This window comes from Oncorhynchus nerka, unplaced genomic scaffold (genome assembly GCF_034236695.1).
Source record: "Oncorhynchus nerka isolate Pitt River unplaced genomic scaffold, Oner_Uvic_2.0 unplaced_scaffold_959, whole genome shotgun sequence".
Taxonomy (NCBI): domain Eukaryota; kingdom Metazoa; phylum Chordata; class Actinopteri; order Salmoniformes; family Salmonidae; genus Oncorhynchus; species Oncorhynchus nerka.
The window spans coordinates 182,331-201,757 of record NW_027040355.1 but is presented as its reverse complement, the minus strand read 5'-3'; the positions used below and the strand labels follow the sequence as shown (position 1 = coordinate 201,757).

Genomic DNA, 19,427 nt, shown 5'->3' with positions numbered 1-19,427 from the left:
TGGGGGTACTGGGTGACCAGGGTTGGGGGTACTGGAAGACCAGGGTTGGGGGTACTGGGTGACCAGGGTTGGGGGTACTGGAGGACCAGGGTTGGAAAACACTGATATAGAACAAAGATATCAGGTGACAGAGTTGCAGCACTATGTATGTATGTATGTATGTATGTATGTATCTATGTACAGTGGGGCAAAAAAGTATTTAGTCAGCCACCAATTGTCCATGTTCTCTCACTTAAAAAGATGAGATTTTCATCATAGGTACACTTCAACTATGACAGACACAATGAGAAGAAGAAAAATCCAGAAAATCACATTGTAGGATTTTTTATGAATTTATTTGCAAATTATGGTGGAAAATAAGTATTTGGTCACCTACAAACAAGCAAGATTTCTGGCTTTCACAGACCTGTAACTTCTTCTTTAAGAGGCTCCTCTGTCCTCCACTCGTTACCTGTATTAATGGCACCTGTTTGAACTTGTTATCAGTATAAAAAGACACCTGTCCACCAAAAAGTTATATTTTGGTTTGTCATGCACAAAGTAGATGTCTTAACAGATTTGCCAAAACTATAGTTTGTTAACAAAAAATGTGTGGAGTGGTTGAAAAACAAGTTTTAATGACTCCAACCTAAGTTTAGGTAAACTTCCGACTTCATCTGTATGTCTCTATCTCTCTATTTACAGTAATTATTCAGTGTCCTCAGTAATTATTGGGACAGTGAAGCATGATTTTTTCTTATGGCTCTATACTTCAAAAGTTTGGATTTGAAATCAAACAATGACTATGAGGTTAAAGTGCAGACTGTCAGCTTTAATTTGAGGGTATTTTAATCCATACCGGGTGAACAGTATAGAAATGACAGCATTTTTTGTACATAGTTACCCCATCTATCACACTGCAGGTGAAAGGTGCAGCATGGACAAGCCTTCCCATCCTGCCCACCCCATCCTCCCCCCTCCATTAGTGTCAGCTTTCCAGAGAGGTTTGGAATATGGACAACCCTCATCTATTCCCTCACACCCTGCCCTGCCCCATCCTCCCCCTCTCCTCTCACCTTTTCCTATCAGTGTCATATTTCTGGGACTGGATGGATGGGGGACAGGACAGGAAGTGGATGTAGAGGTCAGGGGAACAAGGAGTGTTGTGGGGGTGGTAGAGGCTAGATGGTAGGGATGTAGAGGTCAGGGGAACAAGGAGTGTTGTGGGGGTGGTAGAGGCTAGATGGTAGGGATGTAGAGGTCAGGGGGACAGGGAGTGATGTGGGGGTGGTAGAGGCTAGATGGTAGGGAGGTAGAGGCCAGGGGAACAAGGAGTGTTGTGGGGGTGGTAGAGGCTAGATGGTAGGGAGGTAGAGGTCAGGGGGACAGGGAGTGTTGTGGGGGTGGTAGAAGCTAGATGGTAGAGAGGTAGAGGTCAGGGGGACAGGGAACCTCCTAAAGGGCTGACCTTCACAGTCTGTGTGTCTGTCCTGTCCTGCTGCTCAGGGGACTGTGGGGACTCTGACTCGTCCCCTCCACACTTGAGCTAATGGGGAAGCAGTCTCTCTCTCTCTCTCTTTCTCTCTCTCTCTCTCTCTCTCTCTCTCTCTCTCTCGCCCTCTCTCTCTCTCTCTCGCCCTCTCTCTCTCTCTCTCGCCCTCTCTGTCTCTAGCTCTGTCTCTCTGTCTCTAGCTTTGTCTCTGTCTCTAGCGTTGTCTCTCTGTCTCTAGCTCTGTCTCTCTGTCTCTAACTCTGTCTCTCTGTCTCTAGCTTTGTCTCTCTGTCTCTAGCGTTGTCTCTCTGTCTCTAGCGTTGTCTCTCTGTCTCTAGTGTTGTCTCTCTGTCTAGCTCTGTCTCTCTGTCTCTAGCTCTGTCTCTCTGTCTCTAGAGTTGTCTCTTTGTCTCTAGCTCTGTCTCTCTGTCTCTAGCTCTGTCTCTCTGTCTCTAGCTTTGTCTCTCTGTCTCTAGTTTTGTCTCTCTGTCTCTAGCTCTGTCTCTCTGTCTCTAGATTTGTCTCTAGCTCTGTCTCCCCAGGACGGTAACCAACACTCTGTCTGACTACTGGTAACCCCAAGTTACAGCACTGGTAACCTCACGCTGTCTGTCTTCCATCCAGTTAAATAGGACAGACGTTACTGGTAACCTCACGCTGTCTGTCTCCCATCCAGTTAAACAGGACAGACGTTACTGGTAACCTCACGCTGTCTGTCTCCCATCCAGTTAAACAGGACAGACTATACTGGTAACCTCACGCTGTCTGTCTTCCATCCAGTTAAATAGGACAGACGTTACTGGTAACCTCACGCTGTCTGTCTCCCATCCAGCAAGACAGTTAAACAGGACAGACTTTACTGGTAACCTCACGCTGTCTGTCTCCCATCCAGTTAAACAGGACAGACGTTACTGGTAACCTCACGCTGTCTGTCTCCCATCCAGTTAAACAGGACAGACCTTACTGGTAACCTCACGCTGTCTGTCTCCCATCCAGTTGAACAGGACAGACTATACTGGTAACCTCACGCTGTCTGTCTTCCATCCAGTTGAACAGGACAGACATTACTGGTAACCTCACGCTGTCTGTCTTCCATCCAGTTAAACAGGACAGACGTTACTGGTAACCTCACGCTGTCTGTCTCCCATCCAGTTAAACAGGACAGACTATACTGGTAACCTCACGCTGTCTGTCTCCCATCCAGTTGAACAGGACAGACATTACTGGTAACCTCACGCTGTCTGTCTCCCATCCAGTTGAACAGGACAGACATTACTGGTAACCTCACGCTGTCTGTCTCCCATCCAGTTAAACAGGACAGACTATACTGGTAACCTCACGCTGTCTGTCTCCCATCCAGTTAAACAGGACAGATGTTACTGGTAACCTCATGCTGTCTGTCTCCCATCCAGTTAAACAGGACAGACTATACTGGTAACCTCACGCTGTCTGTCTCCCATCCAGTTAAACAGGACGTTACTGGTAACCTCACGCTGTCTGTCTCCCATCCAGTTAAACAGGACAGACTATACTGGTAACCTCACGCTGTCTGTCTCCCATCCAGTTGAACAGGACAGACGTTACTGGTAACCTCACGCTGTCTGTCTCCCATCCAGTTAAACAGGACGTTACTGGTAACCTCACGCTGTCTGTCTTCCATCCAGTTAAACAGGACAGACGTTACTGGTAACCTCACGCTGTCTGTCTCCCATCCAGTTAAACAGGACAGACGTTACTGGTAACCTCACGCTGTCTGTCTCCCATCCAGTTAAACAGGACAGACGTTACTGGTAACCTCACGCTGTCTGTCTCCCATCCAGTTGAACAGGACAGACGTTACTGGTAACCTCACGCTGTCTGTCTCCCATCCAGTTAAACAGGACAGACGTTACTGGTAACCTCACGCTGTCTGTCTTCCATCCAGTTAAACAGGACGTTACTGGTAACCTCACGCTGTCTGTCTCCCATCCAGTTGAACAGGACAGACTATACTGGTAACCTCACGCTGTCTGTCTTCCATCCAGTTAAATAGGACAGACGTTACTGGTAACCTCACGCTGTCTGTCTCCCATCCAGCAAGACAGTTAAACAGGACAGACTTTACTGGTAACCTCACGCTGTCTGTCTCCCATCCAGCAAGACAGTTAAACAGGACAGACTTTACTGGTAACCTCACGCTGTCTGTCTCCCATCCAGTTAAACAGGACGTTACTGGTAACCTCACGCTGTCTGTCTCCCATCCAGCAAGACAGTTAAACAGGACAGACTATACTGGTAACCAACACTCTGTCTGACTCTTGGTAACGCCAAGTTACACTTACAGCACTGGTAACCTCACGCTGTCTGTCTCCCATCCAGTTGAACAGGACAGACGTTACTGGTAACCTCACGCTGTCTGTCTCCCATCCAGTTAAACAGGACAGACGTTACTGGTAACCTCACGCTGTCTGTCTCCCATCCAGTTAAACAGGACAGACTATACTGGTAACCTCACGCTGTCTGTCTCCCATCCAGTTAAACAGGACAGATGTTACTGGTAACCTCACGCTGTCTGTCTCCCATCCAGTTAAACAGGACAGACTATACTGGTAACCTCACGCTGTCTGTCTCCCATCCAGTTAAACAGGACAGACGTTACTGGTAACCTCACGCTGTCTGTCTCCCATCCAGTTAAACAGGACAGACGTTACTGGTAACCTCACGCTGTCTGTCTCCCATCCAGTTGAACAGGACAGACGTTACTAGTAACCTCACGCTGTCTGTCTCCCATCCAGTTAAACAGGACAGACTATATTGGTAACCTCACGCTGTCTGTCTCCCATCCAGTTAAACAGGACGTTACTGGTAACCTCACGCTGTCTGTCTCCCATCCAGCAAGACAGTTAAACAGGACAGACTATACTGGTAACCAACACTCTGTCTGACTCTTGGTAACGCCAAGTTACACTTACAGCACTGGTAACCTCACGCTGTCTGTCTCCCATCCAGTTAAACAGGACAGACTATACTGGTAACCTCACGCTGTCTGTCTCCCATCCAGTTGAACAGGACAGACGTTACTGGTAACCTCACGCTGTCTGTCTCCCATCCAGTTAAACAGGACAGACTATATTGGTAACCTCACGCTGTCTGTCTCCCATCCAGGTAAACAGGACAGACGTTACATGTAACCTCACGCTGTCTGTCTCCCATCCAGTTAAACAGGACAGACGTTACTGGTAACCTCACGCTGTCTGTCTCCCATCCAGTTAAACAGGACAGACGTTACTGGTAACCTCACGCTGTCTGTCTCCCATCCAGTTAAACAGGACGTTACTGGTAACCTCACGCTGTCTGTCTCCCATCCAGTTAAACAGGACAGACGTTACTGGTAACCTCACACTGTCTGTCTCCCATCCAGTTAAACAGGACAGACGTTACTGGTAACCTCACGCTGTCTGTCTCCCATCCAGTTAAACAGGACAGACGTTACTGGTAACCAACACTCTGTCTGACTCTTGGTAACGCCAAGTTACAATTACAGCACTGGTAACCTCACGCTGTCTGTCTCCCATCCAGTTAAACAGGACAGACGTTACAGGTAACCTCACGCTGTCTGTCTCCCATCCAGTTAAACAGGACAGACGTTACTGGTAACCTCACGCTGTCTGTCTCCCATCCAGTTAAACAGGACAGATATTACTAGTAACCTCACGCTGTCTGTCTTCCATGCAGCAAGACAGTTAAACAGACTTGACTGGTTACTAGCAATCTCTAGATGTGTGAATGCATTTCTCTTTTAAGAGTGAAACGGTTCAACATTAGGCAGGAGAACAGTGTAGCGTACTTGTAACACAGTGTCACACACTGGCTGCGGTCTTAAGAGACCACCCTGCTGACTGTTGACCAACGGGGCTGGCTGAGGTCTGTTAAGAGACCACCCTGCTGACTGTTGACCAACGGGGCTGGCTGCGGTCTTAAGAGACCACCCTGCTGGCTGTTGACCAACGGAGCTGGCTGCGGTCTGTTAAGAGACCACCCTGCTGACTGTTGACCATTGGGGCTGGCTGAGGTCTGTTAAGAGACCACCCTGCTGGCTGTTGACCAACGGGGCTGGCTGAGGTCTGTTAAGAGACCACCCTGCTGGCTGTTGACCAACGGGGCTGGCTGAGGTCTGTTAAGAGACCACCCTGCTGACTGTTGACCAACGGGGCTGGCTGAGGTCTGTTAAGAGACCACCCTGCTGGCTGTTGACCAACGGGGCTGGCTGAGGTCTGTTAAGAGACCACCCTGCTGGCTGTTGACCAACGGGGCTGGCTGAGGTCTGTTAAGAGACCACCCTGCTGGCTGTTGACCAACAGGGATGGCTGCGGTCTTAAGAGACCACCCTGCTGACTGTTGACCAACGGGGCTGGCTGAGGTCTGTTAAGAGACCACCCTGCTGACTGTTGACCAACGGGGCTGGCTGAGGTCTGTTAAGAGACCACCCTGCTGACTGTTGACCAACGGGGCTGGCTGCGGTCTTAAGAGACCACCCTGCTGGCTGTTGACCAACGGGGCTGGCTGAGGTCTGTTAAGAGACCACCCTGCTGGCTGTTGACCAACGGGGCTGGCTGAGGTCTGTTAAGAGACCAACCTGCTGGCTGTTGACCAACAGGGCTGGCTGCGGTCTTAAGAGACCACCCTGCTGACTGTTGACCAACGGGGCTGGCTGAGGTCTTAAGAGACCACCCTGCTGGCTGTTGACCAACGGGGCTGGCTGAGGTCTGTTAAGAGACCACCCTGCTGGCTGTTGACCAACGGGGCTGGCTGAGGTCTGTTAAGAGACCACCCTGCTGGCTGTTGACCAACGGAGCTGGCTGCGGTCTTAAGAGACCACCCTGCTGACTGTTGACCAATGGGGCTGGCTGAGGTCTGTTAAGAGACCACCCTGCTGGCTGTTGACCAACGGGCTGGCTGCGGTCTTAAGAGACCACCCTGCTGGCTGTTGACCAACGGGGCTGGCTGCGGTCTGTTAAGAGACCACCATGCTGACTGTTGACCAACGGGGCTGGTTGAGGTCTGTTAAGAGACCACCCTGCTGGCTGTTGACCAACGGGGCTGGCTGAGGTCTGTTAAGAGACCACCCTGCTGGCTGTTGACCAACAGGGCTGGCTGCGGTCTTAAGAGAACACCCTGCTGGCTGTTGACCAACGGGGCTGGCTGAGGTCTGTTAAGAGACCACCCTGCTGGCTGTTGACCAACGGGGCTGGTTGAGGTCTGTTAAGAGACCACCCTACTGGCTGTTGACCAACGGGGCTGGCTGAGGTCTGTTAAGAGACAACCCTGCTGGCTGCTGACCAACGGTGCTGGCTGAGGTCTGTTAAGAGACCACCCTGCTGGCTGTTGACCAATGGGGCTGGCTGCGGTCTTAAGAGACCACCCTGCTGGCTGTTGACCAACGGGGCTGGCTGAGGTCTGTTAAGAGACCACCCTGCTGGCTGTTGACAAACGGGGCTGGCTGAGGTCTGTTAAGAGACCACCCTGCTGGCTGTTGACCAACGGGCTGGCTGAGGTCTGTTAAGAGACTACCCTGCTGGCTGTTGACCAACGGGGCTGGCTGAGGTCTGTTAAGAGACCACCCTGCTGGCTGTTGACCAACGGGGCTGGCTGCGGTCTTAAGAGACCACCCTGCTGGCTGTTGACCAACGGGGCTGGCTGAGGTCTGTTAAGAGACCACCCTGCTGGCTGTTGACCAACGGGGCTGGCTGAGGTCTGTTAAGAGACCACCCTGCTGGCTGTTGACCAACGGGGCTGGCTGCGGTCTTAAGAGACCACCCTGCTGACTGTTGACCAACGGGCTGGCTGAGGTCTGTTAAGAGACTACCCTGCTGGCTGTTGACCAACGGGGCTGGCTGAGGTCTGTTAAGAGACCACCCTGCTGACTGTTGACCAACGGGGCTGGCTGCGGTCTTAAGAGACCACCCTGCTGGCTGTTGACCAACGGGGCTGGCTGAGGTCTGTTAAGAGACCACCCTGCTGGCTGTTGACCAACGGGGCTGGCTGAGGTCTGTTAAGAGACCACCCTGCTGGCTGTTGACCAACGGGGCTGGCTGAGGTCTGTTAAGAGACCACCCTGCTGGCTGTTGACCAACGGGGCTGGCTGAGGTCTGTTAAGAGACCACCCTGCTGGCTGTTGACCAACAGGGCTGGCTGCGGTCTTAAGAGACCACCCTGCTGACTGTTGACCAACGGGGCTGGCTGAGGTCTGTTAAGAGACCACCCTGCTGACTGTTGACCAACGGGGCTGGCTGAGGTCTGTTAAGAGACCACCCTGCTGACTGTTGACCAACGGGGCTGGCTGCGGTCTTAAGAGACCACCCTGCTGGCTGTTGACCAACGGGGCTGGCTGAGGTCTGTTAAGAGACCACCCTGCTGGCTGTTGACCAACGGGGCTGGCTGAGGTCTGTTAAGAGACCAACCTGCTGGCTGTTGACCAACAGGGCTGGCTGCGGTCTTAAGAGACCACCCTGCTGACTGTTGACCAACGGGGCTGGCTGAGGTCTTAAGAGACCACCCTGCTGGCTGTTGACCAACGGGGCTGGCTGAGGTCTGTTAAGAGACCACCCTGCTGGCTGTTGACCAACGGGGCTGGCTGAGGTCTGTTAAGAGACCACCCTGCTGGCTGTTGACCAACGGAGCTGGCTGCGGTCTTAAGAGACCACCCTGCTGACTGTTGACCAATGGGGCTGGCTGAGGTCTGTTAAGAGACCACCCTGCTGGCTGTTGACCAACGGGCTGGCTGCGGTCTTAAGAGACCACCCTGCTGGCTGTTGACCAACGGGGCTGGCTGCGGTCTTAAGAGACCACCCTGCTGGCTGTTGACCAACGGGGCTGGCTGAGGTCTGTTAAGAGACCACCCTGCTGGCTGTTGACCAACGGGGCTGGCTGAGGTCTGTTAAGAGACCACCCTGCTGGCTGTTGACCAACGGGGCTGGCTGAGGTCTGTTAAGAGACCACCCTGCTGGCTGTTGACCAACGGGGCTGGCTGAGGTCTGTTAAGAGACCACCATGCTGACTGTTGACCAACGGGGCTGGTTGAGGTCTGTTAAGAGACCACCCTGCTGGCTGTTGACCAACGGGGCTGGCTGAGGTCTGTTAAGAGACCACCCTGCTGGCTGTTGACCAACAGGGCTGGCTGCGGTCTTAAGAGAACACCCTGCTGGCTGTTGACCAACGGGGCTGGCTGAGGTCTGTTAAGAGACCACCCTGCTGGCTGTTGACCAACGGGGCTGGTTGAGGTCTGTTAAGAGACCACCCTACTGGCTGTTGACCAACGGGGCTGGCTGAGGTCTGTTAAGAGACCACCCTGCTGGCTGTTGACCAACGGGGCTGGCTGAGGTCTGTTAAGAGACCACCCTGCTGGCTGTTGACCAACGGGGCTGGCTGCGGTCTTAAGAGACCACCCTGCTGGCTGTTGACCAACGGGGCTGGCTGAGGTCTGTTAAGAGACCACCCTGCTGGCTGTTGACAAACGGGGCTGGCTGAGGTCTGTTAAGAGACCACCCTGCTGGCTGTTGACCAACGGGCTGGCTGAGGTCTGTTAAGAGACTACCCTGCTGGCTGTTGACCAACGGGGCTGGCTGAGGTCTGTTAAGAGACCACCCTGCTGGCTGTTGACCAACGGGGCTGGCTGCGGTCTTAAGAGACCACCCTGCTGGCTGTTGACCAACGGGGCTGGCTGAGGTCTGTTAAGAGACCACCCTGCTGGCTGTTGACCAATGGGGCTGGCTGAGGTCTGTTAAGAGACCACCCTGCTGGCTGTTGACCAACGGGGCTGGCTGCGGTCTTAAGAGACCACCCTGCTGACTGTTGACCAACGGGCTGGCTGAGGTCTGTTAAGAGACTACCCTGCTGGCTGTTGACCAACGGGGCTGGCTGAGGTCTTAAGAGACCACCCTGCTGGCTGTTGACCAACGGGGCTGGCTGAGGTCTGTTAAGAGACCACCCTGCTGGCTGTTGACCAACGGGGCTGGCTGCGGTCTTAAGAGACCACCCTGCTGGCTGTTGACCAACGGGGCTGGCTGAGGTCTGTTAAGAGACCACCATGCTGACTGTTGACCAACGGGGCTGGCTGAGGTCTGTTAAGAGACCACCCTGCTGGCTGTTGACCAACGGGCTGGCTGAGGTCTGTTAAGAGACCACCCTGCTGGCTGTTGACCAACGGGGCTGGCTGAGGTCTGTTAAGAGACCACCCTGCTGGCTGTTGACCAACGGGGCTGGCTGCGGTCTTAAGAGACCACCCTGCTGGCTGTTGACCAACGGGGCTGGCTGAGGTCTGTTAAGAGACCACCCTGCTGGCTGTTGACCAACGGGGCTGGCTGAGGTCTGTTAAGAGACCACCCTGCTGGCTGTTGACCAACGGGGCTGGCTGCGGTCTTAAGAGACCACCCTGCTGGCTGTTGACCAACGGGGCTGGCTGAGGTCTGTTAAGAGACCACCCTGCTGACTGTTGACCAACGGGGCTGGCTGCGGTCTTAAGAGACCACCCTGCTGGCTGTTGACCAACGGGGCTGGTTGTGCAGTTTCAATATGAAGTGTTGTTTGGAAATTAACAGAAATGAGGGCTGATGTTCTGGTCAGAGGCGATAGGAACGGCTTTAAAGCATTGGTCAGCATGGTGTGTCGACATGTCTAATGTAACTCCATTTCTAAGTACAGCAGATTGTCGTTACCATGTCGACATGTCTAATGTAACTCCATTTCTAAGTAGAGCAGATTGTCGTTACCATGTCGACATGTCTAATGTAACTCCATTTCTAAGTACAGCAGATTGTCGTTACCATGTCGACATGTCTAATGTAACTCCATTTCTGAGTAGAGCAGATTGTCGTTACCATGTCGACATGTCTAATGTAACTCCATTTCTAAGTAGAGCAGATTGTCGTTACCATGTCGACATGTCTAATGTAACTCCATTTCTGAGTAGAGCAGATTGTCGTTACCATGTCGACATGTCTAATGTAACTCCATTTCTAAGTAGAGCAGATTGTCGTTACCATGTCGACATGTCTAATGTAACTCCATGTCTAAGTACAGCAGATTGACGTTACCATGTCGACATGCCTAATGTAACTCAATGTCTAAGTAGAGCAGATTGACGTTACCATGTCGCCAAGCCTAATGTAACTCTATTTCTAAGTACAGCAGATTGACGTTACCATGTCGACATGCCTAATGTAACTCCATTTCTAAGTACAGCAGATTGACGTTACCATGTCGACAAGCCTAATGTAACTCCATGTCTAAGTAGAGCAGATTGACGTTACCATGTCGACATGCCTAATGTAACTCCATTTCTAAGTACAGCAGATTGACGTTACCATGTCGGCATGCCTAATGTAACTCCATTTCTAAGTACAGCAGATTGACGTTACCATGTCGACATGTCTAATGTAACTCCATTTCTAAGTACAGCAGATTGACGTTACCATGTCGGCATGCCTAATGTAACTCCATTTCTAAGTACAGCAGATTGACGTTACCATGTCGACATGCCTAATGTAACTCTTCCCACCATATTCATCGTTGACTGGATGTTCTACCAGTGGTGTGAGTCTGGTTAATTTCATCCCAGTGTTAAAACCCAATGGAGGTAACTATGACTACAGTATCTGTTATGAGGTGAATCTATGAGAAGGGGTTCTCCACTAGTACCCTGTTCTTTCAGGATGGATCCCATTGGTGACTTACCCTGTGGCAGTCTCCCCCAGACAGAACCTCCTGGATGAAGACCGCAGGGCCGTCCGGTCTATTGGAGCCTCCGCCGATGGTGATGCCCAGACTAGAGGAGCGGGCTACAGAGATCAGCTGGATCACACCCTCTCCTGGGTGACTGGAGACAGGAGGAGGAGAGGATGAGGATATATTACATACTGTAAGACAGACAGACACGTACAAACTCTCTCAAATACACACCCAGTCACAGCAACACAGGTGAACTAACAGGTGAACTAACAGGTGAACAAACAGGTGAACTAACAGGTGAACTAACAGGTGAACTGACAGGTGAACTAACAGGTGAACTAACAGGTGAACTAACAGGTGAACTGACAGGTGAACTAACAGGTGAACTAACAGGTGAACTAACAGGTGAACTAGCAGGTGAACTAACAGGTGAACAGACAGGTGAACTAACAGGTGAACTAACAGGTGAACTAGCAGGTGAACTAGCAGGTGAACTAGCAGGTGAACTAGCAGGTGAACTAACAGGTAAACCTACAGGTGAACAGACAGGTGAACTAACAGGTGAACTAACAGGTGAACTAACAGGTAAACCTACAGGTGAACAGACAGGTGAACTGACAGGTGAACTAACAGGTGAACTGACAGGTGAACTAACAGGTGAACAGACAGGTGAACTAACAGGTGAACTAACAGGTGAACTAACAGGTGAACAGACAGGTGAACTAACAGGTGAACTAACAGGTGAACAGACAGGTGAACTAACAGGTGAACTGACAGGTGAACAGACAGGTGAACTAACAGGTGAACTAGCAGGTGAACTAACAGGTAAACCTACAGGTGAACAGACAGGTGAACTGACAGGTGAACTGACAGGTGAACTGACAGGTGAACTGACAGGTGAACTAACAGGTGAACTGACAGGTGAACTAACAGGTGAACAGACAGCTGAACTAACAGGTGAACTAACAGGTGAACTGACAGGTGAACTGACAGGTGAACTAACAGGTGAACAGACAGGTGAACAGACAGGTGAACAGACAGGTGAACTGACAGGTGAACAGACAGGTGAACTAACAGGTGAACTAACAGGTGAACTGACAGGTGAACTAACAGGTGAACTGACAGGTGAACTAACAGGTGAACAGACAGGTGAACTAACAGGTGAACTGACAGGTGAACAGGCAGGTGAACTGACAGGTGAACTGACAGGTGAACAGACAGGTGAACTAACAGGTGAACTAACAGGTGAACTGACAGGTGAACTGACTGTACAACCCATTCATATGGTATATACATCAACATCAATGGTTGAACTGTACTATATTGTAGCGAGATTAACACAACTCCTGGCCTCCTTGTCAAGAGGTTTGGATCTCTTGGCGTAGCGGCTAAGGTGTTGGGTTGACAGTCCCTGGACCCGGTTGAGTCCCAGTCGGGGCTACCCCCTGAATTAGCTACAATAGCTATACCTGAGGGAGCGCAGTAGAGGGTTGTTGTAGGTGCTCTGAGAGCCAGCAGGACTCAAAAGCAAAGGACTCTGGGAGCGTGACGAGGACCCGGACGATGTGCTGTCCAGATATCTGGCTGCTTAGAAAGGAGGAGAGACAGGTAACAGTTAGAGACAGGTAACAGTTAGAGACAGGGAACAGTTAGAGACAGGTAACAGCTAGAGACCGGTAACTGTTAGAGACAGGTAACAGTTAAGAGACAGGGAACAGTTAGAGACAGGGAACAGTTAGAGACAGGGAACAGTTAGAGACGGGGAACAGCTAGAGACGGGTAACAGTTAGAGACGGGTAACAGTTAGAGACCGGGAACAGTTAGAGACAGGGAACAGTTAGAGACAGGTAACAGTTAGAGACAGGTAACTGTTAGAGACAGGGAACAGCTAGAGACAGGTAACAGTTAGAGACAGGTAACAGTTAGAGACCGGGAACAGTTAGAGACAGGGAACAGTTAGAGACAGGTAACAGTTAGAGACAGGTAACTGTTAGAGACAGGGAACAGTTAGAGACAGGTAACTGTTAGAGACAGGGAACAGTTAGAGACAGGTAACTGTTAGAGACAGGGAACAGTTAGAGCCAGGGAACAGTTAGAGACAGGGAACAGTTAGAGACAGGGAACAGCTAGAGACAGGTAACAGTTAGAGCCAGGGAACAGTTAGAGACAGGGAACAGCTAGAGACAGGTAACAGTTAGAGACAGGTAACAGTTAGAGACAGGTAACAGCTAGAGACAGGGAACAATTAGAGACAGGTAACAGTTAGAGACAGGTAACAGTTAGAGACAGGTAACAGTTAGAGACAGGGAACAGTTAGAGACAGGTAACAGCTAGAGACAGGTAACAGTTAAGAGACAGGTAACAGTTAGAGACTGATAACAGTTAGAGACAGGTAACAGTTAGAGACCGGGAACAGTTAGAGACAGGGAACAGTTAGAGACAGGGAACAGTTAGAGACAGGTAACAGTTAGAGACAGGTAACAGTTAGAGACAGGTAACTGTTAGAGACAGGGAACAGTTAGAGACAGGTAACTGTTAGAGACAGGGAACAGTTAGAGACAGGTAACTGTTAGAGACAGGGAACAGTTAGAGCCAGGGAACAGTTAGAGCCAGGGAACAGTTAGAGACAGGGAACAGCTAGAGACAGGTAACAGTTAGAGACAGGTAACAGTTAGAGACAGGTAACAGTTAGAGACAGGTAACAGTTAGAGACAGGGAACAGTTAGAGACAGGTAACAGTTAGAGACAGGTAACAGTTAGAGACAGGTAACAGTTAGAGACAGGTAACAGTTAGAGACAGGGAACAGTTAGAGACAGGTAACAGCTAGAGACAGGTAACAGCTAGAGACAGGTAACAGTTAGAGACAGGTAACAGCTAGAGACAGGTAACAGTTAGAGACAGGTAACAGTTAGAGACAGGGAACAGTTAGAGACAGGTAACAGTTAGAGACAGGGAACAACTAGAGACAGGTAACAGCTAGAGACAGGGAACAGTTAGAGACAGGGAACAGCTAGAGACAGGGAACAGCTAGAGACAGGTAACAGCTAGAGACAGGTAACAGTTAGAGACAGGGAACAGTTAGAGACAGGTAACAGTTAGAGACAGGGAACAGCTAGAGACAGGGAACAGCTAGAGACAGGAAACAGTTAGAGACAGGTAACAGTTGGAGACAAGTAACAGTTGGAGACAGGTAACAGAGACAGGGAACAGTTAGAGACAGGTAACAGTTAGAGACAGGGAACAGTTAGAGACAGGTAACAGCTAGAGACAGGTAACAGCTAGAGACATGTAACAGAGACAGGTAACAGAGACGGGTAACAGAGACAGGTAACAGCTAGAGACAGGTAACAGTTAGAGACAGGTAACAGAGACAGGTAACAGAGACAGGTAACAGTTAGAGACAGGTAACAGAGACAGGTAACATAGACAGGTAACAGAGACAGGTAACAGTTAGAGACAGGTAACAGAGACAGGTAACAGAGACGGGTAACAGAGACAGGTAACAGAGACAGGTAACAGAGACAGGTAACAGAGACAGGTAACAGTTAGAGACAGGTAACAGTTAGAGACAGGGAACAGCTAGAGACAGGGAACAGCTAGAGACAGGTAACAGTTAGAGACAGGTAACAGTTAGAGACCGGGAACAGTTAGAGACAGGGAACAGTTAGAGACAGGTAACAGTTAGAGACAGGTAACAGTTAGAGACAGGTAACAGTTAGAGACAGGTAACTGTTAGAGACAGGGAACAGTTAGAGACAGGTAACTGTTAGAGACAGGGAACAGTTAGAGCCAGGGAACAGTTAGAGCCAGGGAACAGTTAGAGACAGGGAACAGCTAGAGACAGGTAACAGCTAGAGACAGGTAACAATTAGAGACAGGTAACAGTTAGAGACAGGTAACAGTTAGAGACAGGTAACAGTTAGAGACAGGTAACAGTTAGAGACAGGGAACAGTTAGAGACAGGTAACAGTTAGAGACAGGGAACAGCTAGAGACAGGTAACAGCTAGAGACAGGTAACAGTTAGAGACAGGTAACAGTTAGAGACAGGTAACAGTTAGAGACAGGTAACAGTTAGAGACAGGGAACAACTAGAGACAGGTAACAGCTAGAGACAGGGAACAGTTAGAGACAGGGAACAGCTAGAGACAGGTAACAGCTAGAGACAGGTAACAGTTAGAGACAGGGAACAGCTAGAGACAGGTAACAGCTAGAGACAGGTAACAGTTAGAGACAGGGAACAGTTAGAGACAGGTAACAGTTAGAGACAGGTAACAGTTAGAGACAGGGAACAGCTAGAGACAGGAAACAGTTAGAAACAGGTAACAGTTAGAGACAGGTAACAGTTAGAGACAGGGAACAGTTAGAGACAGGGAACAGCTAGAGACAGGAAACAGTTAGAGACAGGTAACAGTTGGAGACAAGTAACAGTTGGAGACAGGTAACAGAGACAGGGAACAGTTAGAGACAGGTAACAGTTAGAGACAGGGAACAGTTAGAGACAGGTAACAGCTAGAGACAGGTAACAGCTAGAGACATGTAACAGAGACAGGTAACAGAGACGGGTAACAGAGACAGGTAACAGCTAGAGACAGGTAACAGTTAGAGACAGGTAACAGAGACAGGTAACAGAGACAGGTAACAGTTAGAGACAGGTAACTGTTAGAGACAGGTAACAGAGACAGGTAACAGAGACAGGTAACAGAGACAGGTAACAGAGACAGGTAACAGTTAGAGACAGGTAACAGAGACAGGTAACAGAGACGGGTAACAGAGACAGGTAACAGAGACAGGTAACAGAGACAGGTAACAGTTAGAGACAGGTAACAGTTAGAGACAGGTAACAGTTAGAGACAGGTAACAGTTGGAGACAGGGAACAGCTGGAGACAGGGAACAGTTAGAGACAGGTAACAGTTGGAGACAGGTAACAGTTGGAGACAGGGAACAGCTAGAGACAGGTAACAGTTAGAGACAGGTAACAGAGACAGGAACAGCTAGAGACAGGGAACAGCTAGAGACAGGTAACAGTTAGAGACAGGGAACAGTTAGAGACAGGTAACAGCTAGAGACTGGTAACAGTTAGAGACAGGTAACAGTTAGAGACAGGTAACAGTTAGAGACTGGTAACAGTTAGAGACAGGTAACAGAGACAGGGAACAGTTAGAGACAGGTAACAGTTAGAGACAGGTAACAGCTAGAGACAGGTAACAGTTAGAGACAGGTAACAGTTAGAGACAGGTAACAGGGTTTTGGGATGCGAACAGGGTCTCCAGACGTTCCACCAGAGGGCAGTGTAAATAGGTGCTACTCCATGATGAAAGAGGACTGACCCCTCAGTCAGTTTCCTGCCTCTACAGATGTCCTAGTAAACACTCTGGATGGGAGTCGAGGAGAGGAGGAGGGGAGTGTAGAGGAGAGGAGAGGAGGAGGGCCGCTGCCCCTGGACTTCATAAAGTAGGTCCTGACAACTGTTTAGTTTAGGAAGCTTGATGTCCTCTAAGCTGTAAATAATACTCTGCATGCTGCCCTATGCTATTTCGTTTTTTAGCCCTGAAATCCAAAAGGAAACGGACAGGAACAGAAATTGCCTGTCTTATAGAAGGGATGTTACCGTGCTTATATAGTTGTCTTTGAATTGGACATTACAACGCAAGACTAATGTCAGCCTTTAAGAAATGTCTACGATGTTATTCGCTTCATGAAAACATATACTTCCATTGAGATATATTTCCTTGAGATGTCATTGCAATTCACTGACCCAATGATGAAAAACTAGGCTATTCAATGACTCAGTTATGAAAAACTAGGCAATTCACTGACCTAATGCTGAAAAACTAGGGAATTCACTGACCCAATGCTGAAAAACTAGGGAATTCACTGACCCAATGCTGAAAAACTAGGGAATTCACTGACCCAATGCTGAAAAACTAGGCGGTTCACTGTGTGTGTGTGTGTGTGTGTGTGTGTGTGTGTGTGTGTGTGTGTGTGTGTGTGTGTGTGTGTGTGTGTGTGTGTCAAACAGAGGGGGGAGACAGGACATATACAGTATTTGTGGGGGTTATACCATGTTGAAATAGAGGGGGAGACGGGATATATACAGTATTTGTGGGGGTTATACCATGTTGAAATAGAGGGGGAGACAGGACATATACAGTATTTGTGGGGGTTATACCATGTTGAAATAGAGGGGGAGACAGGACATATACAGTATTTGTGGGGGTTATACCATGTTGAAATAGAGGGGGAGACGGGATATATACAGTATTTGTGGGGGTTATACCATGTTGAAATAGAAGGGGAGAAAGGACATATACAGTATTTGTGGGGTTATACCATGTTGAAATAGAGGGGGAGACAGGACATATACAGTATTTGTGGGGGTTATACCATGTTGAAATAGAGGGGGAGACAGGACATATACAGTATTTGTGGGGGTTGTACCATGTTGAAATAGAGGGGGAGACAGGACATATACAGTATTTTTGGGGGATATACCATGTTGAAATAGAGGGGGAGGTACAGGACATATACAGTATTTGTGGGGGTTATACATGTTGAAATAGAGGGGACAGGAGATATACAGTATTTGTGGGGGTTATACCATGTTGAAATAGAGGGGAGACAGGACATATGAAGTATTTGTGGGGTTATACCATGTTGAAATAGAGGGGGAGACAGGACATATACAGTATTTGTGGGGGTTATACCATGTTGAAACAGAGGGGGAGACAGGACATATACAGTATTTGTGGGGGTTATACCATGTTGAAACAGAGGGGAGACAGGACATATACAGTATTTGTGGGGGTTATACCATGTTGAAATAGAGGGGGAGACAGGACATATACAGTATTTGTGGGGTTATACCATGTTGAAATAGAGGGGGAGACAGGACATATACAGTATTTGTGGGGTTATACCATGTTGAAATAGAGGGGAGACAGGACATATACAGTATTTGTGGGGGTTATACCATGTTAAAATAGAGGGGGAGACAGGACATATACAGTATTTGTGGGGTTATACCATGTTGAAATAGAGGGGAGACAGGACATATTAAGTATTTGTGGGGGTTATACCATGTTGAAATAGAGGGGGAGACAGGACATATACAGTATTTGTGGGGGTTATACCATGTTGAAACAGAGGGGGAGACAGGACATATACAGTATTTGTGGGGGTTATACCATGTTGAAACAGAGGGGGAGACAGGACATATACAGTATTTGTGGGGGTTATACCATGTTGAAATAGAGGGGGGAGACAGGACATATACAGTATTTGTGGGGGTTATACGATGTTGAAATAGAGGGGGGAGACAGGACATATACAGTATTTGTGGGGGTTATACCATGTTGAAATAGAGGGGGAAGACAGGACATACCATGTGGACATAGAGGGAGGTCCTACCATGCTGGATGGGAGAGTTGTGTTATACCATGTGGACATAGAGGGAGGAGGGAGGTCCTACCATGCTGGATGGGAGAGTTGTGTTATACCATGTGGACATGGAGGGAGGAGGGAGGACCTACCATGCTGGATGGGAGAGTTGTGTTATACCATGTGGACATGGAGGGAGGAGGGAGGTCCTACCATGCTGGATGGGAGAGTTGTGTTATACCATGTGGACATGGAGGGAGGAGGGAGGTCCTACCATGCTGGATGGGAGAGTTGTGTTATACCATGTGGACATAGAGGGAGGTCCTACCATGCTGGATGGGAGAGTTGTGTTATACCATGTGGACATGGAGGGAGGAGGGAGGTCCTACCATGCTGGATGGGAGAGTTGCGTGTCGACCCAGTACTACTGCTGGATCCATACTTCTCCAAAAGCTCTGAAAACTCTCTCCTGTAAGAAACCAAAGGGGTAAATAATGACACATCCCCAACAACAAGTATACTGTTACAACTGAACTATAACACTGTACTCATAGCTACACAGCCACACAGCCACACAGCCACACGGCCACACAGCCACACAGCCACACGGTTCACTGAAACGACAACCTTATATTAGTCTTATATCTATCACACCCACTACCTCACACCACACAGAACCCCAAATCATATCACACCCACTACCTCAGAACCCACAGAACCCCAAATCATATCACATCCACTACCTCACACCCCACAGAACCCCAAATCATATCACACCCACTACCTCACACCCCACAGAACCCCAAATCATATCACATCCACTACCTCACGCCCCACAGAACCCCAAATCATATCACACCCACTACCTCAC

General features: G+C 49.3%; 1 protein-coding gene across 1 annotated transcript in view; it reads right to left on the bottom strand.

Moving 5' to 3' along the window:
* The window catches only part of si:dkeyp-72e1.9 (syntaxin-binding protein 4), a 155,762-nt gene that overhangs the window by 47,396 nt on the left and 88,939 nt on the right, over positions 1-19,427 (bottom strand). The window contains exons 6-8 of the mRNA XM_065016601.1: positions 18,946-19,025; positions 12,646-12,763; positions 11,183-11,324 (exon numbers count right to left, since the gene is read on the bottom strand). Of these exons, the coding sequence (XP_064872673.1) occupies positions 11,183-11,324; positions 12,646-12,763; positions 18,946-19,025 (340 nt within the window). The remainder of the gene's footprint in view (positions 1-11,182; positions 11,325-12,645; positions 12,764-18,945; positions 19,026-19,427) is intronic.